At 36.2% G+C, this 27854-nt stretch overlaps 1 protein-coding gene across 2 annotated transcripts in view; it reads right to left on the reverse strand.

Moving 5' to 3' along the window:
- Positions 1-27854, reverse strand: part of stg (string) — a 169053-nt gene that overhangs the window by 8776 nt on the left and 132423 nt on the right. For both annotated transcript variants that reach the window (XM_081764949.1, XM_081764957.1), the window contains 3 exons: positions 15590-15941; positions 12924-13089; positions 3981-4163 (listed from right to left, as the gene is read on the reverse strand). In XM_081764949.1, the coding sequence (XP_081621075.1) occupies positions 3981-4163; positions 12924-13089; positions 15590-15941 (701 nt within the window). The remainder of the gene's footprint in view (positions 1-3980; positions 4164-12923; positions 13090-15589; positions 15942-27854) is intronic.

Raw genomic sequence — 27854 nt, forward strand, 5'->3', positions numbered from 1 at the left:
GCTATGGAGACAGGTAGAGTTATAATTCTTGTTGTGGTATGTACATAGGGATATAAATAAACTATATTTTATTATAGTTTGGTTTGCGCATGCGTATCTTTTTGTAAATAAATTAACAAATTAACGTCAATTTATCTGAAAAGTCGAAGTTTGAGAATTTTTTTCGAGCACTTCCGGTTCGAATTTTAAAATTCTGTTTTCACGGTTAGTAAGACCTGGTTACCCGCTTTCCGAAAAATATTTTGTACCGCTTCTGTGTGCAACCGTTTTGTCGCAAAAAATTCGAGAAATTTTAAAATTTTCAAAAATCGCCATTTTTGGGCGCCATTTTCTCGAAAACATCATCTTTTAAAATTCTGAAATTTTGTCAGATGGTTCAACTTTACATGAATAATAAACACACCAAATACCATTCTCGACCAATGCTTCATGAATTAACTGCAGCCTTTTAAAGTTAGCGAAGTTTCGTTAACTTTGATGTCACAGTTAGCAACACTGGGAACAATAAAAGTGCAATGTTTTGATGATGTTTGTGGTTCACATTCATTAAATGAAGAATAAAAGGTTTTCTTGACTGTTTTTTTCATTGTAGGCTCTCTGAAATAGTAAAATGAGCCTCCTCCTACTCCTCCGTTTTCTTAAACCGAAATAATCTGAGGTGGAAATTACGATTACGAAACACAAATTTTAAGTTTACTTGAAATGGCCATCCAATAAATTTTGATGATCTACAAAAAGCTTGAACTATTACCTCAGTGATGATTTGGAATGCTCCAGACAAAGTCTCAATTAAGCGCGATCTCATTACAGTGATCGAAAAAGGACAAAAAGTTAAAAAAATCGAAACGTTTTCTTACGCGTTCCAAAGAAATTTACTGACTTTCTAAACAGAACAATCCCAACATAAGAATGGGTCACTCGGAATTTTACAGTATTCGACTAAAGTGGGTCAGTCCGCAACCTGCGAGGGAAGGGTGTTATGTGTGTGTGTGTGTTGTGCAAATTTTAAGTTAGCTGCTACTGCGTTGCTACAAATCAAAGGTGCAGCCTATACTGAAGTTGTCATGAGTGGCCTATTTCCTTTAGTAGTATGATCCGTAGAAAATGACAACTGTCTTCAAGAATGTGGTGAATGTCCTGGAATGGAAGGAATAAGTGTGGAGTCTTTAATTATTGATCCTGATGAAAATGAAAGTGTTACATATGCCATATGGGAAAACAATCTCGTTAAAAAACTGTGCCACTTTCTGTTTTCGTATCGTACATTGCTGGTTTAACTGTAAGAACTGTAATTCATGACTACATCAAGAAAATCCAAAGAGAATTAATTGCTACCGAAAAGCACCGTATAAAATTTCAAGATACAAATTCTATTTTACATTATGTGGGCTTCGCTGAAAACTGGACTGTTATTCTGCAAAGTGAAATTCAGAGTTATCATCGGAATATGAAACAACTGACAGTTTTGTTGTAATAAACGACGATAAAACACACGATTCGGCTCATGTACTCATAGCCATAGACAAGATTTTAAAAATATTTGAAGAAAAGCGAAAATATATTTTATAGAAAAAGGTTTGAATACGACAAAATAAGTGTCTACAATTTCCCAAACCGTGTCAGTGATTTCTGATGGTGCTGCATCCCACTTTAAAAATCGCTTTCAGATGTTCGAGATGCAGACAGGTCCGATAAAGCAGTGGTTTTGCAGTGAAACCAGCCATGCAAGGGTCTCTGCGACGGTATTGAGGGGGGAGGTGTAAAGAATGTGGCAACGCGGCATAACCTTAGGCAAATACAGATACACAGTATTAAAACCGCAGAAGAAAAGAATGAAATGAAATCTTTAAGTTTTACGTCCAACGCTTATGCCGGTTAGGCTAAAGGAGACAGTGATTATGAGAAATGAATGAAATGGTGGAATGCAGAAAGTGGGAGGAAACGCGATAACCCCGAGAAAACCCACGAGCACGGTGTTTGTCCACCACAAAGCCCACACGGCGCGATCTGGGATCGAACCAGGGACTCCAAGCACCGAAGGTGAACGCTCTACCACTGAGCCACCGCGCCCCCACTAAAACCACAGAAGAATTTGTGAGTATAGTGCAAGTACAAACTCCAGGTATTACTCGCGTTTTGTTCCCTGGAATTGAATTCGACGACTTCCGGAAAAAAGGGAAAGTATGCGACCGGTAACTGGTATTCAACGAAGTCATCTTTGGCTTTCGGAAAATGGCGAAGTTTTTATGACAGTAACGGGTCACTATGAACTAACTTCATGCTTCCCCCAAAATCGCACTTCTGCAATTCAAAGTGTAGATTTAAGAAATCTGCAAAAAGGAACTTTTGTTACATACATATATGTATGATAACCAGTGGTGCGTAGCAGAAATATTATGAATAAATCATGAATTACGTGAAGTTGAAGTGCTGTTTATGCTTCCACATGGACCTTCAGCATTTGTGACTATCGACAATGTGCTACACAGGGGCGGATCCAGGACGGACTTCTGGAAGGGGGGGGGGGTTACACTGCTACTTAGAGCAATGAGCTCCAAGCTCTGAGATCGGTTTTATTTATATATAAAACAAAAAAGTTTCTTCCCCCTAGATCCACTCCTGGACGAGTTGTGAGTGAGCCAACACCTATTGGAGCACCTGCACGGTTACATGCTATTAGCGAAGACACCAATCAAGCAAATGATTGGTCCATGTAAAAAAATAAAAAAAATCAGTGAAATTTTGTTTCCGAAGACCATTTTAAGTAAGTGAACTTTAAATTTGAGCGTTTCGTAATCGTAATTTCCACCTCAGATTATTTCGGTTTAAGAAAACGGAGGAGTAGGGGAGGCTCATTTTACTATTTCAGAGAGCCTTCCTGATCAAAATAATAATAATAAAAAAAAAACTGCCAAGAAAACCTTTTATTCTTCATTTAATGAATGTAAACCACAAACATTATCAAATCATTGCTCTTTTATTGTTCCCAGTTAACATCAAAGTTAACGAAACTTCGCTAACTTTAAAAGGCTGCAGCTAATTCATGAAGCATTGGTCGAGAATGGTATTTGGTGTGTTTATTATTCATGTAAAGTTGAACCATCTGACAAAATTTCAGAATTTTAAAAGATAGTGTTTTCGAGAAAATGGCGCCCAAAAATGGCGATTTTTGAAAATTTTAAAATTTCTCGAATTTTTTGCGACAAAACGGTTGCACATAGAAGCGGTACAAAATATTTTTCGGAAAGCGGGTAACCAGGTCTTACTAACCGTGAAAACAGAATTTTAAAATTCGAACCGGAAGTGCTCGAAAAAAATTCTCAAACTTCGACTTTTCAGATAAATTGACGTTCATTGTTCATTTATTTACAAAAAGATACGCATGCGCAAACCAAACTATAATAAAATATAGTTTATTTATATCCCTATGTACATACCACAACAAGAATTATAACTCTACCTGTCTCCATAGCCGAATGGTGAGGCTCCGAAGTTGACCATTTTCCATGTCTTCTACAATTCATAAATTGAACTCCCCGTCTTTGATGGCCCATTACTTGGCGGGAAATTTTTTTTCGACAAAACAAAAAAGTATGGGTCTCTCAAAAACATGTCTAGTTGCTATAAAAAAAGTTTCAACAATATCTGAGATGGTGATGGTACAATTTTATATTTTTTTGCCTGAATTGAAATGGAAGGCACCTATATTATATTAGGTATAAATTAGCGAGATGATATATATATAATGCAGGTAAGAATACACATGTTATACGCTACAAAAATATTTTAATTTGCATTTAAGAAATAGCAAAACAAAAATTAAGCGTAGTTACTAAAATAAATAAACACCCATGTAACAGCAGTTGTCCTAATGATAATGTAAGGAAGAGTTTATATAAAGGTTTGCTTTTCTCAAACTAGTTGGCAAATACGTCAATTCAAGCAATAAGTTCACAAGATAACCACTAAATGATACTCACAATGTCGGCCCTCTCTCAGAAGAAAACTCACAATGAAATATTAGGATATGTCTTTTAGAAGTAGAAGTGGAGGACTCTTTAAGAATTGCTTCTCTGCTTTCAACCAATTCTTTGAATATTTGATCCTTTGTGTACATGTTCTTCGCTCCTTTGATATGTCCACCATCATATTCGTAAGGATACCTATCAATTAAAATACTTAAATAGTGAAAAATGTACATATACAAATTTGTTTTTTGCGTTAGATGATTCATAATGATTTTAATAGCGGTTCCCGTGCGTGCGAGTAAACAATACAAGAAATTTTATTATTGAACACAATCTTTCGCGTGGAATAAAAATGACGCGAGACTAATACAATGAAATAATGTGATTTATAGTTTGGTATTATTATGGAGGTACATTGCATTATAACCTTGTACATAAGAAGCAATTCTCCAACTGAATTTGAAGGCACAGTAGTCTGTATTCCAATCTTATTCCAATATTCCAATATTACTAGCAATAAATGCAAATATAAAAATACAGAATATTTCTAAATACCCCAGAAAATACATCACAATTATAAGTACACTCATCTGCGAAAGCGTCGCTACGAAGATATTGGGTGTTCCGGGTAGTAAGAGAGAACTCAACGAAAGACTACTATGTGCAATCTAATAGCTCAGAAATTAATCCTTCATTTGAACGTGTTCAAGTAGTAATATCAAACTGCTCTGTAGCAGCTAGCTGTCGTGTCCACATGTATAATTCGTAGATGTAGTTCATCTTGTGAGGGGAAAAAAAAAAAACTTTAGAGCGCATTTTCGCGAAACAAGCCTTTATTGAGTTTGCCCTTATTACTCAGAACATTCCATATATTTACAAGTTTTCTTTCTCAAGCCTATAGATGTCTCCAAAAATCCCCTGAAAGCATTATTTGAATTTCTACAGGTGCTTCTATTAATAAGAACTTAGTGAAAATGTATATACACAATTAAGTCACTACTACATAATATCAAACTTAAGTATGTAGCTACACTCAAGAAACTTCCTTCCTTTTCATGTACTACTGAATACACTGAATATTGTATAAGTCAAGTTGTGTAACTGACATAACAAAGTTTACTTTAAATTTATATTGTATAGAAGGGATGAAGGTTACAACTTCCTTTTGGTAAGTTAAATGAGATCGACTCTATTTTACTGAAAAGGAAAAAGTTAGTCTTATAACGGTTTTGAACTTAACGTTCTGTAGGTATAACAGCAAATTCGTATGAAATATTTGGGTCAATCCATCTGAAGTGGTCCAAAGATGGTGAAAATGGTTGCTCGACCATCTCCGAAAATTATAAAAATTCGAGTGTGACGAACCGTGTGTATGAGAAAGTCAGTAACATTATCACGTTGTCGTATGTACACTCATGTCCAAAATTATTGTCGCATGTCTATAAATATGATGATGTAGGAATATAATTTTGATAACGAATTCGCCCGGTATTTCTTATAATGTTAGTATGTGTATAATCGCAAACCAATATATGAAATCACCAGAAAAACTACAGAAAATTAAACTTTTGAAGGGACTATATTTTAGAATGACAAAGTGAGGGGTTCATTGCTTCAAGTTTTGTACTGAATACTATTGCTCGTAAAGCGTCTGCAGAGATATCCACAGCCACGATACTACTAGCACCGTAGATTTATAGGGGTCTGAAAGTTGAAGTTTTTGATTTTGATGCCATTTTTGGGGAGGCAAAGTGCTAATATCTCAGGAAGGCCAAGTGCTAAAAATTGCTGCAAAGGCCACAAAGTAATTTTGCATGTGAATAAACTATTGGAAAAAAAAAAAAAAAAAAAAAAGGACTGATATTACATGAAAAAAAATTAGGACAAGGTAAAAACGCGAAGAAAGCACGTGCGTGACGATGGTCGTAGCTCGGAAAAATTTAAATGTTTGGATATGTTTCATGCTAGATCTCAAAATCCCCATGGTGCAGCAATTAGGCTCGCTTTTGTTTGTGTTCAGTAGTGCAAAAGCTTGCGAGTGGCGTTTGTTCCATCCTTCAAGCTCTATGATTATTGCCACGTCTATATGGTAAGGGGGTTAGCTCCCCTTTGCACCCACGACATCCATCGTCGAACTGGACCGCGGTATTAAGGCACTTAATGTATCAGAAAAGTGTCATTGAAATTCAATTCCAGTTACGGAAGTTAATATGTACACAAGGTTGCGTTACATCTATCCTAACTATACATAAAACAACATAAACTGACATAAAATAAAAGGGTACTTCCGGTTGACGTGGAAAGTTTAAATTTAGTATGATTGTAGCTTTCAAGTACTAACCTACGGGAGAAAAGCTAAAATTTAATATATTTAATGTTTGGGGGGGGGGGAGGGTCTAAAGGAGGGATGAAGGAATTTTCCATGTTATTTAAATGGGCTCTTTTATGGACTTATAATCTCATATTTTAGGTACTTGGAATTGAAATAAAAACTAGAAATTACGCTTGTACGTTTCTGTTAGCGTTACCCCGATGGCAGAACTGTCTTTCTGCGATGAGCTTTTGTAAGTCAAAATTGTAAGTAAAAAAACAGTTCAAACTATATTTATGCGAGTTGTCTGTGCATTTAAGACATCTACACATAGCAGGCATGTTTTTACACTTTTCTGTTGGCTATCTTTTTTTTCTAGCAATTTTTCTGCACAGACGCGGCAATTTTTTTGCGATCAAATCGAAGATCGCGGCATGTTCTGTTATGGGGAGCGTTACCTAAGTAAATCACCAAAAATAAAAATTTTCAACCCTAGAGAGGCTTTATGGGGAACTGAAAAATCTTCCCAATGTTATTTATATAAATTCTACACCCCGAAATATTTAGGCACTTCCGGCAGGATTAGAATGATGAAATTTGGCATGATTGTAGACTTCCGAGACTAACCCACAGGAAAATTTCCAAAAGTGAATATTTTTAGTTTTTAAGGGGTCTAAAGGGAGATGAATATTATTTAAATGGGTGTTTTCTTGTGATACAAAATTTTATCTTTTAGATAGTTGAAATAAGAGAAGAAACTTGAAATTTGGTAGAATTGTAGGTTTTAGAGGTTCGAGGCCGTAGGTCGAGTAAATGTGGGGGTATGGGCGCGAAGCCCCCAGCTAACCAAAGGCTAGTAGCATGAAACATGTCCAAACATTTAAATTTTTCCGAGCTACGACCATCGTCACGCACGTGCTTTCTTCGCGTTTTTTCCATGTCCTCACTTTTTTCTCTATGTAATATGTCATTTTTATTTATTATTATTATTATTATTATTGCGATAGTTTATTCACATACAGAATTACTTTGTGGCCTTTGCAGCAATTTTTTTTTTTTTAGCACTTTGCCCTCCTGAAATATTACGCCCCTGAGACGTCCTTCTTTCGTCACCCCTGCGATGAAGTTACGTGATCTTGTTTCGATGCATCTTCAGGGTGTCTACTAAAATTCCAGAATGAAATTTCGTGACTTTTTAAGTGATCTTTTCTTTATCAAACCATAAAAATTTCGGAACATTGTTAAGAGCGACGTTGAATGCGAATTAGGCCGAATTTTCATGCGTAGCGTCTAAAGCCGACCATAGACTCTTTGGTGGTAAATTTTGTAGGTAGAACAAAATTTTCGTCTGTACGTATATTTGTACAGACAAAAGAAATTCGTGACTTTTTCGTGACCCAAAAGCTAAATTTCGTGACTTTTTCTTGACTTTCATGACCGTTTTCTCATTTCGTGACTTTTTCGTGACATTCGTGACCGATAGACACCCTGATCTTTTGTTATTATGAGTGGACTTTCTTCAAAGCAGCAGAAGACGAAGACTGGAATAAGTATATAACACACGCAACGGAAAAAATAGACACTTCACACTGTGCGAACACGGAAGCACTCGTGACAGGCGACGTGAACGGCCTGAGTCACTGGCTTAGGATGACTTCCTAAGCAAGAAAACGCAAACAAACGCTTCCAGATGCGGAATAGGGAGAGAGTGTACCCAAGGCGTCGAACACATAAAATGAAATTATTATTAAGCATAGCATGAAATCAAAACTATCAAAATGTTGATTCAAGATCAAAATATTATGCAATTAATAGCATCTGTAATGAAATTTGTTAACACAATACATGCATATAGAAATATAGATATACAAACATAAATCAGTAAACATAAATCGATGACGTTCATAAATTACATTATCTGTACATGACATTAATATTAATTTATTCCTTTACAGATAGCAGCTGAATTCTACAATTCGTCCAATGATATTGGAGATCAGAACGTCGGTCAGAATCATATGTACGTATCCATTACTTTGTTTTGCTATTAGTAGTTTTAGCGTAGTTGTAGAATGTTCAATAAATTTTATCATCATATTATGTATAACTTTGTAGGTTCTTTTTCTTGTTATGGATAAACATACTTGGGATATGATAGCATCAGTTAAATTGATGTTAATAATATATGTTTTTTAAAAATTTATTTATTTATTGCAGTTGGCTGTACTTGTTCTGCATTTACTTGAGATAGCTCTAGATGAATATATCAGGTGATGTATATTGCTTTAGTAAACAAGCAATACACTATCTTTAAAATATTACTATTTATTAGTGGTATTTCACATTTTGTACCATTATCATTAATAACATTAATAAATTAAATTTTTTAAATTCTTGTTGCTTCTTCATTTTATAATCGTTAAACATACCTCAACACCCATGTACCAAGTAATTAGCATCGATGTCTCCAGTATGAAATTTGTGAATAACGTGGAATTATAAGTAAAATACATCTGCAGCATATCCTAGTAAACTTCAGATACTTCCATCACATCAATGATCTTTCAGTATGAATACTTCTGAAGTTTCCATCGAAAATTATTTGGTCTAGGAATTAATTCGTGCGGTTGGTACGCACACATTGAAGCTGTAGTACAAACACAAAATACATAAATATCTTAAAAAAAATATTGTCCATCGCTAGCCACCACTTTCGCCCATCTGTCAGGCAATGTACGGATTCCGTGGCGAAAGAAGTCCTCATCCTTGGAAGCGATCCAGTCAGAGACCCATGTTTCGATATCTTCTGAAGAAGTAAACCGCTGTCCAATCAAATCGTTGTTCATGCAATCGAACAAGTAGTAGTCCGAAGGAGCAACGTCTGGTGAATACGGCGGGTGGGGTAAAACTTCCCATCCGACATTTTCTAAATAGGTTTTGACCGGTTTTGCGACATGTGGGCGAGCGTTATCATGTTGAACAATAAGTTTATCATGTCTGTTTTCCCATTCTGGTCGTGTTCTGGCCAGAGCTTGCTTCAAACGCATTAATTGTCGTCGATAACGTTCTCCATTCATAGTTTCACCCGGTTGCAGCAGCTCATAGTACACCACACCTTTCATATCCCACCATATGCACAGCATAACCTTTGCACAGTGAATATCTCGTTTTGGTTGTGATGGACCTGGTTCACCTGGTTTCACCCAGGCCTTTTTTCGTTTAGGGTTCTCGTAATGGATCCACTTCTCATCACCCGTAATAATTCGATGCAGAAACCCCTTTCTGCTCTGTCGTTGAAGCAGCAATTCGCAAATGGTTTTTCGTCTTTCAACGTCTCTGTCTTTCAATTCATGTGGAACCCAATGTGACATCTTTTGAATCATTCCCATGGCTTTCAAGCGTTTGGAGACTGTTGTTTGATCAACGCCTAATGCTGCTGCAAGTTGTTCCTGCGTTTGACACGAATCCTGCTCGAGCAATGCTGTCAATTCTTCGTCTTGAAATATTTTTGGCTGTCCAGCTCGCTCTTGGTCTGCCAAGCCGAAATCACCACTTCTAAATCGTGCAAACCACTTCTGACACGTTCGCTCAGCTAGAGCATGGTCACCATACACTTCCACCAAAATACGATGACTTTCAGTCCCACTTTTCTGCATGTTAAAGTAATGCAGCAGGACACTTTATCAGGCACAAATTGCGCCATGTTCACTTAACTACAAACTGGTGTTGTTGACGCTTTAATCCACTGCCCTATACTACGAACGATACGCGATGACAGGGGTTTGCAACACATGTGTGGATACACGGAACTGTGGGACGCTCCGTTCGTTGCGCCATCTCTTGTCCACCCGCACGAATTAATTCCTAGACCAAATATATGTGGAACTTCCAAAACCATTTGCTGATCCGTGGACAGATAATGGGTTATAATTTACTTAAAATTTAGATGAAGCTCAAACAGAATTTAAATCATACCAAAAGACATCTGATTTTGTTAATGAGAACCCGAACTGAGTTTACCTATTAATACTTCATGACCAATTTCCATCTTGCTTGAATAATAATGTAAATAATCTTTAGATAGATGTAATTCTACGTTTCACTTTCAATCACAGCATATTTGAAGCAATCCTCCAAACTTTTCCAGTTCCACAATTTATTATTTAAACCAGCCAGTACTTTAACTTAATATTTTATAATAAATTCTGTTCCTTTTTGTTTGTTTATTTTTCAACAAAAGAATAATTTATAACATCTTTCAAAGTCTTATTTACTTCTTTTGTATGCTAAAATTTTCCGGTGCAAAATTAGATTCTGTTCGCCAATATATGAACTAATGTAGTTTTGACAAGATTACATTCAAATTTCGGAATAAAATTAAAAATAATTTAGTCATGATTATTGTAAACAAAACATGTTGAATAATCATACTGCCATCTAGGAGTTTTAATGCCATCACGGAACGTGGGGCATTATACCCCAAAAATGACATCAAAATCACAAACTTCAACTTTCAGACTCCCATAAATCTACGGTGCTAGTAGTATCATAGCTGTGGATCTCTGCAGACTCTTTACATGCAATAGTATTCAGCACAAAACTTATGCCTCTCCCTCCCTCCCACTTTATGCTATTGCAAAAATACAGCCCCTTTCAAAGTGTAATTCTATATAGTTTTTTTCTGGTGATTTCATGTACTGGTTTGCAACCCTGCATATTTATTTAGAAGCAAAAGTTTATATTCTCCGTGTACCTCAGTCTCTCCTGGAAACATTAGTTTTTGTTTGTTGTTCGTCTGATTCATACGTCCTGAGCAACTGTGGTTTTCGTAAACGCTTGCAAATGCAAAAATTGGTACTCCACCGACAAGAAAGATGGCCGCCTTTCAGGAACACTTGTACATACGAACGTGAATGATGTTATTGACCTTCTCATACACAAGGTTCATCACACTCAAATTTTTATAATTTTCGGAGATGGTCAAGCAACCTGCTCTGAACCATTTCGTATGGATTGACCCATTTACAAGTCCACGGCCAGTGATCTTTTTCGCATATACAAAGCTTCATTACACTCTAACCTAATTAAGTCCTATATGTGACGCAATTTCTTTTTGAAAGCATATAAATTGATATCAACATCTAGTGGCACTTGTAATATTTAGTGAATTTTCTTCAACCAATGCCAACTTACAGGTTTAATAGACTTAAAAAAAAAAAAGTTTAGGAGTGCAATTTTATTTCGTACAAGTATGACTATCTTTAGGAGTTGACTACATCTGAAAAAAACAGCCCGTTAAAAAATTGGGATCATGCGAATTTCAACAAAGATTCAGAACACCAGGGCCGGATTAAGGGAGGGTCTTAGGGGGAGCTATAGCCCCGGGTCTCCACTCTGATCAAAATCTCAACTGGATATCTAAAAAGAATTATGAAGATACAATCATCATAAAATAAAATATGACCAAAAATATGAAACATATTCCCTTAACATTCCTACTGTACTTTCACAGAAATGTATTAGTTGAAGTTAGCAGGGGCCACATATTTTTCCTAGCCCCGGACCTCCAGATGGGTTGATCCAGCCCTGCAGAAAACACCAACTTATACGCAGAAAATTATTGTATTTGCAGACACATAAGACGCATTATTAAAACCCAAAGTTAAGTATACACTTAAATTCTTCCTTGAACCTTTATTCTTTACCTGTACCTTTCAGTACTCTGTACTCTATACAATATTTATTCACAATTATATCAATCCTTTCGTATTTCCTCAAACCATATCTTAAATCAATATCTTCATATTCTCGTCTTAATCTATATCTTGTTTATATTCACATGCTATAAACTACTCTCTCAAATAAACATATTAGTATGTGCCTCATTTACAAGCACTCTGTGCCTTGTTCAAATATCTAACACTATTTTGAGACTATTTTCGATCTCTCATGCCGGAAATTAATGTATATCAATTTAATTAGAGTAAAGTTTCTCCTGTTCTCTTGTACTAGTCAAATAATTATTTCCTACATTCCTTCGTCAGGGTATCTACCAAGCAAGCATAATCAAATTCCCTGACCCTGACAAAATTAAAATTTTCCCTGACACTCTCATTCTTTTTTTTCTTAGTATAACTCATGAAAAATAACTTAAAGTGAACTGTAAGTTTTCATCATTGTTTATATGCTTATACAATATTCTACAAACGTACAAACGAACCAATTCATTTACCTGTAATTTATGACTATTTTAGTGGCATTCCTTCACCCCTCACAGCCTGGGAAAGATTTTTCCCTGACACACAATGAAATTACCTGACATTTTCCCTGACCCTACAAATTCCCTGACTGGTAGACACCCTGTTCGTGAAAAGTTTAAAAGAATTTTGTTAATGCCCCCACGTGTTTTCATTGAGGCTAAGGGAGTGACAAGATGGATGATAATGGAGGAATAACGAAAGTGAAGAAAAGATAGAACCTGCAGAAAACTCTCTATACGGTGTTTGTCCACTACAAAGCCCACTTGTTTGGAACTGGAATCGAAACAGCGACCCCAAGTGCCAGTGACGACGCTCTGAGCCACCGCGATTGTGAACATAGCATTTATATGTATTTTTTTTGCTAAGCTAAAATAGTATACGTACCGGCAATCAATAACAGTGAAGCTTGCAATTTTTTCAGAATATTCTCCTCGCATTACAGCAGCTAGCGTGTCACATGAAATTGTTTTCAAATCTTGATGACGTCCCATCATTAACGGTAAAGCATACGGTTTACTGAAGTCTCCAATAAGATGTGGCTCCTGGGTAGCTAATAAAGAAACAAACATTCTGATAACTGAAAGATTTTAAGTTGCGAGAAAAAAAAAAAATAGAAATTTCGCAACACAATGTCAAATTTACAAAAGAAACTGGCATAATAAACTTGCCAAAAAAGCAAAATATACTGAACGTTTATCACGTCGATGCGAATGAAATGTCCGCTTTGACGTCTATTGGGAAACTCATCTCAGGTAACACAGCACTAAGGCCACGCGTCTAACAAACTCATGGATCTGCTATTATAAACGCTCAGAACAGTGGTCGAATCTTGTTCAAAGTCTAGGACAGTTTCTAAACCTTCTTAATGATGATATTGCTCGTATGGTGATCCATGGTGTGGTTGATTCATCATACCTTTCTCCGTCAAGGCGAAACCATTACCGCGGATCGTTATTTACTGCTGAATTCAATAAAACGCACAGTAACTTTGCCTATAACCACGCAGAAATATTTCTTTCACTACGGAATTCCATCGTCGGTTGAGCTATGACAGGAGTGAGCGATTACAGATAGCAACTATTTTGATTAAGCAGATATTGTACTTTTTATTTATTTTTTGTCCTTTGGAAAAACGCACTAGCAGGAACATTCTATTCGCACCAACGTAATACAATGTCCTTATATTATATTTGTGTTGAAGTTATTGTTCAAAATCAGTGATCAGTAATATCATTACTACGTGTAGTGAAACAAATCTAATCAAATTAAGTCCCTTTAATCCTACTGAAAAAAAAAAGCTTATAGAATGACCGAGTTATGGACTAATAATGATATTTGACTATGTCCACACCGATATGACTAAATCAGTGGTTAACGTAATAGTTTTCATCGTACTTTTCTCGCTATTAACCATACAAATTACTACCTTAATAAAGAGATAATATTGAAAGAGTCACTCGCATTTTCTCAGCAAAACATTATTAATTTGACTTAACACATCAGTGCTCTTAAACTATGTATTATGCATGAACTGATCACTAGTTTTAATAATTTCTTCACTTATTTAATCTGCGTGCAGTTTTGAATATGAAAAATCAATTCGATTTCATTTTCCTATGAAACTAACTCAAACAGCCAGGAGAGTTCACACAGTACTTCAGGAATAAAGGACAAATACATAACTGTTCGGGAATCACACCGAAACATACTTTGCACTTGTTTTATAATACAGGGGTGGGTCAACGTTGGCACAATTTGTGGCGTATAGGTCACTGGTCGAAGCAATTCGAACCATAGATGATAGTAGTTGCTAGTACAAGAGATGGTAGTTTGCATCCCGAAAAGTTGTGCACAGTGCTGCGTCCGTGTGATTGACAGAAAAAGCTTGAGGTAATCGACAAATATTCACCTTACTAGGTTTCGTCGAATCTGATGAAGATGCATCAAAATTCGGAAACTTTTGCTTTACGACTTCGAACTGAGCCTTAACGCCGCGGAAGGAACCCAAAACATTTGTTACGCGAAAGATGATGGGACACTGGATTACAGAAGAAAAAAGAGATGGTTCAAGAAATTTTGCACGGGTTGCAAGAACTTCAGTATCAGCCAAAGTAAGTAGACCGAAAATGTTGATTCCGAGGTCGTGTGCCACATTATAGAGGCAAATCAACTAACATTTGAAAGTAATTAGGCGGCTCAGTATCTCACATCAAGTGTTGTTCATCTTCACGATTTCGACAAAAACATCTAGAGCTGCCAAACTGTACCTCACGAACTGGCGCTACCTTAAGCACAGAGGCAAGTAGGTGTGTCCAAGAAAATCCTGAAAACCACCTCACGTGATCCGCATTTCCTGAAGAGAATAACATGCGACGAAAAGGGATATTTTGCCGAAATCTAATAAGCAGTTAAACAAGAGTAAAGTTGCAGAACCTGTCACCACAAACGGCCTTTTGAACACAAAGGTAATGTGCTGCGTCTAGTGAAATTACGAGGTAAGAATTCATTATAACTGGATGTATGCCAAAAATATCCTGCATTGTTGAACAAAAAGTGTGTACTTCTGCAGGAACTGAAAGTAGCTAAACTGATGCCACTCCCAACACAGTCCGAACCTCTCATTATAACTTGTTCTGATCCATGGGTTGCTTCCTACACTTGCGATACTTCAACAATCAAGAGGTAGAAGTTGTAGTGTAGGACTTCTTAGTTTTGGAAAACTGATATATAGCAGCATGGATCAAAGAACTGGCCGAAAGATGGATCAGTTAGGGCAACATTAGACGTGCAGTATGATAATCTGTACTTTGAGTGCTCGGCAGCTTTCGTCTTGACTCATAAAACAAGTCAATAAATGAAATATTGCAACAATTGCACTTGTATAGATTTATATTATCAATTGTAACAGACTTCTTATAAAAACGTTACAGATGTAAATTTAAATAGAAAAATGACCAAAAACGTATCATGACTTACAAAATGTTCACTCACTACAACTAACATTCCCTCTACTAGAAGTTCACATGTCTACAATCAGAAGAAATACTTACATCTTTGTATGGCATTTTTAATAGTAGCTTCTGTTTCAGAAAAACTACGCTGTAATTTAGGAGTAGATTTCTTTTCAAAGTTGCAACCAAAGAAAAAGCTAGATTGTCCAACGGAGAACTCGCCATTTTCTTCGATATTATCAAGAGAAGTAGATTTTCTTCGTTTATTTTGTATAGGGCTTAAAGGTCCTGATGGAGGCTCCGGTCTTTTGAAAGACAGAGATCCTCTGTGTTGCACGAGTGGAGAGTTCTCATCACCTGGAGGACGGGAATTTTGATCATCTTTCAAAGGTGAAGCCAAATTATCGTCGCCACTTTTGTGATCCAAACGTCTAAACAAACAGCTTCTAGCCTAAAAAAATAAAATTCATTAAGAAAAAATAAGACATTTAACATTTAAAGACATTTAAGAGCAAACAGTTGACTCTGGATTTAGTTAACATGCCGCTGTAGCGTACCTCTATCCTGATACACCTATATGCCTATTAATAATAAAGTTTTAGTGAAATTACAAATAAAGAATAAATTTTAAAAAATCAAAATCACAGCTAACACATCTTCATTTCAGTTATTCGTATTTATGTTTAATGGGTATCAATTACAGCGAATGAAATATTATTTCCGTTGTTCCGATTAACGTTTGCGCAAGAATTGCGAAGGTGCTACTAAATTTAGATTAAAGAATGACGGTCATACACAATGTCGAAGCATTGAGACTTTTCTTTGGAAAATTAAGAGAATATTATTTGTGACAGAGAGTAGGTTGCTCAAATGGACGTAAGTTATGACTTACGCAACTCAATCATGACCAACGTAATACAAAACACAGAAGAATTATGATGTAGTGTAAAATTCATTGTCCTATAAATATTGTATTTCGTACATTCAGGTTAAATTCAGTTTTAGTTAAAAGTGATGAAGTGAAATAATATATATAGTTTGTAGAGATCAACTAGAAACAGATGCACATACATTATGTGATCAAAAGTATCCTGACACTTGGCTGGAAATGACTTACAAGTTCGTGGCGCCTTCCATCGGTACTGCTGGAATTCAATATGGTGTTGGCCCACCCTTAGCCTTGATGACAGCTTCCATTCTCGCAGGCATACTTTCAATCAGGTTGTAACACGACCGATTATTGATCGCCCGTTTTACATTTTTTTTTTTTTTTACTTTTAGTGGTACCGTAAATTTTCTTCTTTCCGTCTGGATAGCGACTGTTTCTTGTTAGGTTCTCCGCAAATTATGCGTGCGAATCGGATCAGAGGCGAAAATACGAAACATTTTCGCAGGTAGCTTGGGGACTGCGCGCGAGAGTAGTGTTAGACCGACGCTATGATTTCTAACAGGACGGAGGAAGAAATATCATCAACGCTATTCCATCGGCGTAAAGAAAATTGAAACAATGCCAAAATCTAGTGATTCTTGTGACTTTAATAATACAATTTCAAAAATTATATCGTGCACCTATTGAGGTAAGATTCTGGTAATCAATTTGAGGCAAGCACTGGAGATTGTTTAATGAAGAAAACTGGTCTGTTGGACACACCATGTTGGGCTATGCTTTGTGGAATTTAGAAAGTACAACGATTCGTCTTAAGAAATAGTGAAAATTGATATTGAGGAGTCCTTCCCTTTGGTGAAAGTTAAAAGTTTCGGGCTACAAATTAACATAATAGAAATTATAGGGGCTTGGCTCGTAAAGGTATATTTATCTGTGAGAGTGTTATGTCATGTTAAGAGTGTAAAATGCCTGGGAAAATGTTATACAATTTTAACATGGGTTTCTAATTCGGTGTGCTCCCTCCCTTAAGCATTTCAAAGGGCTCCCCGCGATGTAGTCGTTAATCTTGTCTATTATCACCAGTCTTCACATTATTTGATCAGAATGAAGGGTGTAACATAATTTTTTTTTTTTCTTCCTGGAGCACATTGTTCGAAGTGAGTAACATGATGTTTTGATCAGAGGTTGGCAGTGGTTATTGTTTTGAATAGGTGTTATAGTATTGGTTTTCTTATACATATCAGGACATACGTGTGTGTATTTTCAACTAGTGAGCTTGCATTCTCTCACGTGCCAAAGCAAATGTGTTATTTTGTTTATAGATGTTCCAATTATAAATTTTCGCCTTAGATTTGGTTAGTAACATAAAGTTAATAAAATCGAAATAGCAAAGAATACGAATACGTAATATTTCGGATTGTTTGGACAAACAAATTACAGTAGTCCCTTTCTTAAACGTCCTACGGTTAGTGCACTTCCGTTCACCGTCCTAGTAAATATAGAGAGTCGAAGAAATTGAAGATGGCAATTCTGTTGTTTTTCCTCTTTTCCAATAAAGTAGTTACCTAAATTTGGAGAGGTTCTGTTTAGGCATAGGCCTGACGACCTATTTAAGACGGAAACTTGATTCCGTTATAACTGTAGTGCACTGTATAAATCATGACTGGAAATTTTCACTTATATATTTTTTTTTATTAGCTAACATTATATCTTTGTGTATGTATTATGCAAAGTTTATAGACCTGTGGAACTAAGTATCTCCCATAAACATTACTTCATTGCATAGAAGGCGAGGGAAGTAGATAATATCTCGGGATCATATTTTTTTTTCCTAATATAAAATTTATGGTAATTCTATAGTAGTTACGATCGTGTCCTGGGTTTATTTATTTTACGAATTTAACATTCCCCTTTATTTTCTCTCTCTTTACCTAGGATGCAACTACACTAGATTTAAAAGGTCTATATTTCTTTTATAAGATTTTGATTTATATAAATACCGATACATCATACATTCACTCATTCATTTATTTATAGTCTCATATTTACTTATAACAATATTAGCTATTTTTTGTGCAGAAGTTAAGTTTATTCTAGTTACTTCGTACATGTGAAGGTGCGAGTTTCTTCCTTAGTCGTCGTCGTCATATCGTGTCAACGTACTACTCTCTAGGTTTTTTTAACGCGCTTATATCTTCCTGTCAGTCCTAACACCCATTATTGCCTGTGGTTTGTCTTTAATATATCCAGAGTTCAAGTAGAGTGGATTGCCTGTTTTAATCTCCTTCGAGGCTTTGATAACTGGTTTATGCGTACGAGATGAGCTCCGGAAATGAATATAGTTATAAGATATTGTCTGAGTCTAGTACATAAACATTATCACACTCATCAAAACATCACACACTACACAAACACACATACCGCATCATATGTATATCACACTAACATCTAAAGTTAATCCTCATTCGATACATACATACATACACTTTAATACAATTATATAAACGTTAAACAAGAATTACATAGGATTACACACATTACATGGATATTTTATTTTTTTTTTTTTTTCTTTCCACGAATATTCACCTTTAGCAAAGAAAACGTATTTATATATATATAGACGTATAAAGTGGTAAAAATTAAATCCTACACTTGATATTTAGACTTTAGGGACATTCGGATTTCGAGCATGGATGAAGGTTTACGTTATCTGTTATTTCGTGTTTATTTCGTGTTTACTGCCATTGAGCGGGTCGATACCTTCGTGGTAATGCTTTGTCACCTTTTCGGAAATAAATGGTATTTTAGTATTTTTTTTTTTATTCCAAGCTGCTTGACCATATGTAGTATATTAGTACTAGTCTGACGAATGGGTTTCTTTATTTGAGGAGTTATTCACATTTTCTTGTATTTTGTTTTTCTTAATTTCTTATTTTAGTTAGACGTTTTATAAACATGTTAGCTTTGCTATTTGCGGTCGGCGACTGATCTTTCAAGATAAGCCGATACTAAGAATGTCTTGTCGTCGTATCCCCCTCCTCTTTTTCTTTTATGTGAATTCAAATGTATTGCTGCCGCTACAGGAGTTATACTGAAAATAGCTCATGGAGACTGAACCACGATTTGGAAATTTCTCTGTTTTAGAATTGTTCTTAGAGCTATATGATTTATTAGATATTAATACAAGTAAGAGTATCCATATGGAAGATGTCCTGATGACGGCTGAAACGTGAGTTAAAATATTAGAGCAGATTTTTTTTTTTTTACCAGCAGTTTTGCTTAAAGAACTTCGAGATGCCGGACCTGCCTAGCAGGGTATAATTCCTTAAAACTTATTCTTTTTTAATCCCCGTTTTGTTTTGTCCCTGCCCTAATTTTGTTTCGTCTTAATAAATTAATAACTTTCTTCCCATTAATTTGGAACTAAATTATATTAGTACGCGAACATAAAAATTATTAAAAGGAAGGATTTAAAATTAAATAACTTAAATTCTGAATATTCAGCCACTCATTTAAGAATTAAGAAATATTCAGGTAATAGTCTGGCCAGAGAAATCGATTTTTTTTATTTTATGATTGGAAAGAGTGTTTTATTATGCTTACAAATATGGTTACATGTCAGGTTGACTTTGTGGTTTGTGAAACTATATGTTCAATGGAGTATGATGTTTATTTCAGTAGAAAGCTGTATGTAATCGGTGTCAGATAGGGTCGGCCTGAGATCTTGTGTTTATGATAATTTATTAAATTTTGCATTTGTATGAAGAAGGAAATTAGATTTCGAGAGCGCTTCGTAAATGGCAGGTTCTTTAGAAACTCCATATGTTTATAGTCACGGATGATAAAACATAAATGCTAAGTAGTATTTCATACATTTATGAATACGAAGAAATAATTGTAAAATAATTATGCCTCCGTGATGGGGTCTTTATAAGTATTTTTTTATATTATCTTCGTTATACTTAGAATATTGTAAAGATAGATCGTGATCTGGTGAGTTTCTCGAATTTCCTACCACGTTGTTTTGTTCTCTCGACTATAGCCATCCCTCTGTAGATAATATATATATGTAAATTAAATGAAACTTTACAACTTTGTAAAGCTAGGTCCCTTCTCTGATACTGCAATTATTAAACTTTATCAGCTTTGAATTAACGAACTGTTTTGTAACTGGTAACGAAACGCAATGCTTTCATACCATAAGCCCAAGTCATTCTGTCTGTACCTAAAGGAAAGTTGTGAAATGAAATCGAAATGGGAAGGTTCACATGTATTTCATACGAAGGATAAAATTATTCGTAAAAGATCACTATTAAACCAGAGAAGAAATGACTATTTTGGTTTTAAAGTTAATCACGGCAAGGCAATATTATAATATTTCAGTTCTTGTTCATGGAAGATAAGTAAGGTGAACTGCGGAACTACTTAGCCATCTTTGGATATCTTCAACTTTTACTCTCTTTTGCCTTACCTCAGTGCATATGTACTTAAAGTACGAGAAGTGGAAAGTTTGACTAAGTTATTTATAACATAATAAGTTTCAAGCTATTTCAAATCCTAAAGTATTTAATTTTCGATATACAGTGATATCTTCTTCAGTGATGTGACGATATGTTAACTCGGCTTCAGACGTACAGTTTCGTTTTAAAGTCTTTCCATCTCTGTGAAGATATATTTAACCACTTTCATCGCTTTTGTGCCCCTGAAGTGAGAATAAACTGATAGTGGAAGGTGTTTCTAGTAGTAACAAAATATTTTCGAATCTTACGTTTCAACGGCGAATAAAAAAAAAATATTGCGACGTATTACCGTTATTGTCAGGAGATTCTAGGATTCAATGATTCTACATCCTAAATATCATACTGGACAAACAAAATAAAATTACACGATGTGGACAAATTAAAACTACCTATTTTAATTATAAAACAGACTTTATTCTGATCCACGTTACTGTATGTTATTTTTTCCTTTCCTTTTTCGTTGTATTAAAGTTTGTAAACAATTTAGAGTACTAAACAGCGAAAACATAATATAAAGTAGAAAATTGAGAATTGGGACAAAGTGATTTTAAATATATATATTGAGGAGATGAAGAAAAATATGTGAAGAATTTCAAAACGTATTCCGAGAACGTATATAAACATTTAAATTTCGTAATTAAAGCTATATAAACTTTAATATTCTAGTTAATGTTCGAGTTACGAACAAAAATATATATATATATATACATATATATATAATGATATATCATTATAATTATCGATATGTATAAACGTATTTATGTTTACTTTTTCTATTTTTTTTCAGTTTTATGTAATAAAATCATATATATCTTGTATTTTAATCCATTTTATTTGACTTATAAAAATACTAGATACTGCCTTTACCTCTGATGTGGTTCAAAGGTTCTAGATTTAACTGATGTTTCTAATAATCTTGTTCTATCGTTAGTTAATGACAGTGTGCTCCGAAAAAAAATCGTTTACTTTGTGGATATCTACATGTGTTGGTAACTGTTTTATTTAGGTACCCACTGGAATTCAAAATCAATTACTTAACCACGAACACGAGGAAGGAAGGTCTCAAAGAAATTTCTCGACTTCGTCAATATTTACAACACATTGGAAACTTATATTTCCCTTTTTTTATTTCAAAATTCAAAATTACTTTTTTTAAATTTCATTTTGTGGTACTAACTCCCCTCTTCAATTCTTCTTGAGGCAGCACGGTCAGTTTTCTTTAATATTTTGGTTATCGAAATTAGGTTTTATTATATATATATATATTTTGGTTTCTAAATTTCTAATTATCCTTAGGTAGCTAGATTATAGTTACCTTAGCGACGAAACAAATCTCGATAGGAGAATAGAAGGGGGAGGTTAGTCACACATAAATTGGCGACCGTAAACAGGACGCGTTTCCTTAGCAACGGTGCTTGTTACTATGATAACGGGCACCTTGCTTAAAATAAACCGAGAATTAAATCTCTGAGAAATGTGTTGTAAATTTCTGCGTCGTTAGAGAATTCGTAACCTTTTAAAGTAATATGTTAATTTTTACACCTACGTGAAAAATGTGAGACTGGTGGATACTATATTGCGACTGCGTCATGGGTATAGCTCGAAATGCCTGGGGAGGTGCACTTATGTAAGAGAAAGTAAAAGGTTAGGTTTACAAACCAATTTAGTATTAAGTTTTGTCATTGTGTATATTAAATATAAAAGATGGCTACAAATGAAAATAGTATGTCGGGAAATGGGGAAACTCACGATAGTGAAGGAAGGAGGTACGCATGCTGTAACGTCCCGTACAACGAAGAAAGTACAATAGACAGAGGAAGAGTAGTGGAATGTATAGACTGTAGGCGTTGGTATCATTTCCTCTGTTTGACTTCTCCGAACACAACCAGTATCAGTGCGATCCTAGAGGATAGTGATTTTGGTTGGCTATGTGAAGCCTGTAGTAGGAAGAAGTCACTTGAGAAAAGTATAGAGGGTCGTACAGACGGCTTAGAGGACCAAGTGAGTCCCACTGCAGCGTCGACTCCTATCCATAGTCAAGGTTCTAAGCAGAACGGAAATGACATGGACATTTTTATGGCTAGAATAACGCAAATGTTGGCTGCTACCAACGCAGCGATTGCCTCTTCTAATGAGCAACTAAGACGAGACATTAGTACTGCCAATGCAAATTTAAGTCAAGAGATTAACACTGTCAGTGCTAATCTTAATACCAAGTGCGATTCGATCACGATCTTTCTCCGGACACTTTCTTCTCAGCTTGAGGCTGTAAAGATTGAAACACGTGAAGAACTTACAAGGGAGATAACGAATGTAAATAATAAATTTGCAGTAGTTGATTCACGTATAGATATATGTACCGGTAGTATCTCTTCTTTGGAAGAAAATATACAAAAGGTAGAGAACCAGTTAAGCGCTCACGATTTCCTGTTACAGGCCGTACCCGGCAGGTTTTCCAAACATGATGAGAAACTTCAACAACATGAGGAATCGATTACTAGTTTACGAATACATGTGGCTGAATCCGATGATAGGAATAAAGTTGCATTTGCTAATTTGAATACTAAAATTCATGCTCTTGAACTCAAAGTCAAAACAAGCAACCCAGAGAGGGTTGGAGAATCGGGAATTCCCCATAAGCGAGCACATTTCAGTGTGAGCGAACCTAACGTCTCTTCTGCAGAGGACTCACCTCTCTCTCTGAATCTTAGTGATTCTACAAATGTAAATATACCTGTCAATACTAAAATCAGTACTCCTACTTTAACGGAAGTTAGTCCCAGAATGACTCCGATGCCCTACTGTAAACCAGTGTGGCAAACTAGTCACTCTACTGCTCCTCACTATCAAGCTCCAGTATTAGAGAATTATAGCGTGAATACTTCGGTATTCAGTTTTGGGAATTCTTCAAATTGTGGTCCGGTTTATCCTACGTCTACGGCTTCATACGCTGGCTATCCTGCCTCCAGTCAGGTAGTCTACAGTGAAGGTATCCCTCGATCATATCCGTATGGCACAGGAGGAAAATACCCAGGTTACTCTGTAAGATTGAAGGATTTGGATAAGTTTCCCGTTTTTAGTGGGGATATTTCTCCTGGGGTTCCCAGGCGATTTTTACGTCAACTAGAACGTTGCTTGGAAATGTATCCGCTGACAGATGCTGAACGAATTCAGACAATAGAAAAATGTTTACTACGTTACGCCGAAGCCTGGTTTCAATCTGTAAAGTATAAGATTAAAACCTATGATGACTTTGTAAGATTATTCAAGGAGATGTATTGTAACGACCGTATCGAACGTTCCCAGAAAAGAACTCTTCAGTCCCAACGATATGATAAGAATAAACATTCATCACTGTTAGATTTCGCTTGGAACCTAGTGGAAATGTATTTTTCAATTACTGATAATCCGAACCCGGCTGAGATTATTGATATCGTATTGAACTGCCTTCCACCTGAGGAAGCACGTTCTATATCTACTCATCTTTGTACTGATATTAACGAATTGTTATCAAGAATTGCAGCACTCTCGCCTCAGAAAACGAGTTTCGAAAATAGGCCCCAACCAAGACGATATTATGCTAGACAGGCTAAAGTTATGAAAGCGCCATCTTCAACTGTAGAAACTAGCTGTCAAACGGATTTCCTGACTTACACTCAAGCTGGTTTGAGATACCCTAGCAATTTCAGTTTTGACCAGAATAATTATGAAAGTCGTAATAATAGTGGATCGAGGCCGGCCCCGAACTTCAATAGGGGTAATGGTCGTTTCAATTCGTACCGAGGAAGGCCTAGAAGAAGTGGAACACCATTCGACCGGCGAAATGTCAATCATCAAACCGAACAAAGTACTGGTGAGAGTAACAATAGGTCGAATGGACGAGGTTCGACATCAAACCTCAGAGGGGAAAGGCGAGAAGAGCCCAAAATTACCATCATGACTAGTGAAAGCGAAACCCCAATTAAGTCGTCAAACTAATAACGCAGTCTCTTTTGATCATGGGGGAAGATGACTGCGATGAACGAAAGATCCCCATTGATAATACTAACAATAATAACGTAGATCAGAAACTGGAAAAAGATGTACATTTTTCGGAAAACCAACTGTCGAAACTGAATTTGGATTCGTTTGTTCAATTTAAAGTGAATTTCGTGGTGGAAGAAGAGCCCAAAGTCGATAAAGAAGAATATTTCTCAACATCTCCTGTAGTCAAAGGTACTATAGGGGGAGTATCCTTAAAATGCCACATAGATAGCGGTGCGGAGGTCTGTATAATGGATTGGGAGGTTTGGAATCAGTTAAAGAAGCGTTTTCCTTCAGCTAATTTAGACCATACTCTGGCCTGACTTTAGGTGCTTTCGCTGGTACAGAGAAGTTCGCTATACAAGGAGTACAAAATTCAACATTAATATTCAAGATCATATCTTCGAAATTCCCATGTTTGTGATAAAATACTTGAGAATAGATATTATTTTAGGTTGTCCATTTCTAAATAAGTTCAAAGCAGTAATTGATCGAGATCGCAAAGAAATGAAGCTTCAAGACAGCTTCGGAAATGTCATAATAGTCCTAACGGATCAACCGAATATTCTCTTTGTCACAGTTCCCTTCAGTGAGATTGGAGTAAGTCTACCAGAGCGGCCAGTGGAAACGGAGCCTATGATTGAACCCATTATATTGTGTCAGAGTGCTACGGCGGAGTTATCCGCACAAGAGGAGGAAAATAAGGCTACCAATACTGATGCCTTACCCGGGGCTGAAGGCAGTGTCACGGAGGAGGATATTGATTCTTACCTAAAGACGCGAGATGATTTAAGTAAATGGGTAAAAGATGACCTTCGAAGCCTTTTAATACAATTTAGAGATTTATTTTCTGAATATCCGAAGAGGGTGAACGCGCCACCTTACAAAATACAACTCAAGGACAAGGAACCGGTAGTGGGTCCCTATTATACCGTACCTCAGGCCATGCAGGCTGAGTTCGAAGTTGAACTGAATAAGTGGCTTCGACTTGGGATTGCAAAGGAACAGATGTCCCCGTACCGTAACCCAATTCATGTGGTCAGAAAAGCCTCTGGTGGAGTACGCCCTGTTTTAGATCTTCGAGCTACGAATCAGAAAGTAGTCTCTCCTCAGGTGCAGGTCGAACCGATCACGGAACTTCTACATCGAGTAGCACAAGCCGAATGGTTCAGTAGTTTCGATTGTTCCTCTGCGTACTATGGCATTAGTCTCCATTCCGAATCTTACGCTTGTACTAGCTTTCTCTACAAAGGTCGACAGTATGTGATGACAGTATTACCTCAAGGGATTAAATCCGCACCAGCAATTTTCCAACATGTCATGCATCAGTTCTTTGGTTCAACAACTAGGTCTTTCGTCATTTTGTATTTAGATGATGTTTTAATCAAAAGTCAGTCCGAGGAGGCGCACCTGAACCACTTAGCCACTGCTTTTAATATTTTTAAGAAGGCAAACTTTTCACTTAACTTTAAGAAGTGTAATTTCTTTCTACGCGAAATCAAATTTCTAGGACACATTGTTAGTGGAAAGTTAATTAAAGTAGATCCTAAACACAATGAAGCGATTCGATGTTTTCCTGTGCCTAAAACCAGAAAAGCATTGAGAAAATTTTTAGGTCTCGTAAACTGGAGGAGGAAACATATAAACAACTTTTCACAATTAACATCCAAGTTATACGATCTCCTGAAGAAAGATCGGAAATTTGTTTTCGACGAGGAGACTTTGTCATCTTTTTATAAGCTAAGAGAGATAATGAGCCAACCGCCAGTATTGAGCCAGCCTGATTTCTCTCTCCCATATCACATTCAAAGTGATGCCTGTATGGAGAATCTCGCAGGCTTGCTTTCACAATACCCGCCTGAAAGTGATGAACCGAACGTTATTGGGTATGCCAGTCGACGTGTAAAACCTTTTGAATTATCCCTTTCGATTTTTCAACTCGAGCTACTTGCTGTGTTGTTCCTTTGCGAACACTTCGAGCAATACATTATGGGTCGGACAACTTATGTGCACACCGACAACGCTGCCGTCACTCATGCTTTTACCTTGAAAAGTCTTGAACCCCGCACGACTCGTATATTATTAAAACTACAGAAATTTGACCTAATATTTGATCATTGCCCTGGGAAAAGGAATTTTGTAGCCGACACATTGAGTCGGTACCCACCCGAAGTTTTCGTTGAGTCCGAGACTCACTATGTCAATTTCCTTTTTGTAAAAGACTTTGCGGATATAAATTTGGACGATTTCAAAATTAAGCAGGAACAGGATGAACTTTGTATGAAATTAAAAGCACAATTAGCGTCTGGTAATACAGACAAAATTGCGTGTCAAACGGGTTTATTGTATGTCAAAAATCCTCGTACTCTACGATGGCTTTTGGTGATCCCTCAAGCCTGTGTCAATGACATAATTAAGATTGTACACTCGAAAGGACACTTTGGAGTGCGGAAATGTTGGATATTGTGTCGCTCCGTCTTCTATTGGAGAAAACAAAAATGGACCATCAGAAGATACGTCCGTGATTGTGTAGATTGTGCCCAGACTAAATTTGCAACGCGAGCTGTGGCGAAGGAAGAATGTCACATTGAGTCTAGAGCTCCGCATATCAAGTTAGGTATGGACATAGTAGGGAAGTTGCCTCCTAGCCAAGGATATTACTACATACTATCCACGATAGATATCTATTCTCGATTTATCAGCTTTCTACCGTTGAAGACTGCCCATGCAAAGGAAATAATTACAACTTTAGAAAGGAGATATTTCCATATGGTCCCGTATCCTGCTGAGATAGTGACTGATCGTGGAGCACAATTTCAGTCCAAGAGATGGAAGGAGTACTGTAAGAATCAAGGCATTAAACATATCTTGACATCAAGTTATACTCCGAATTCAAACGGCTTGACCGAACGAAATCACAAGGAATTAAATCGAT

Source organism: Thermobia domestica, chromosome 1, assembly GCF_964235325.1.
Source record: "Thermobia domestica chromosome 1, izTheDome1.hap1.1, whole genome shotgun sequence".
In the NCBI taxonomy this organism is placed as follows: domain Eukaryota; kingdom Metazoa; phylum Arthropoda; class Insecta; order Zygentoma; family Lepismatidae; genus Thermobia; species Thermobia domestica.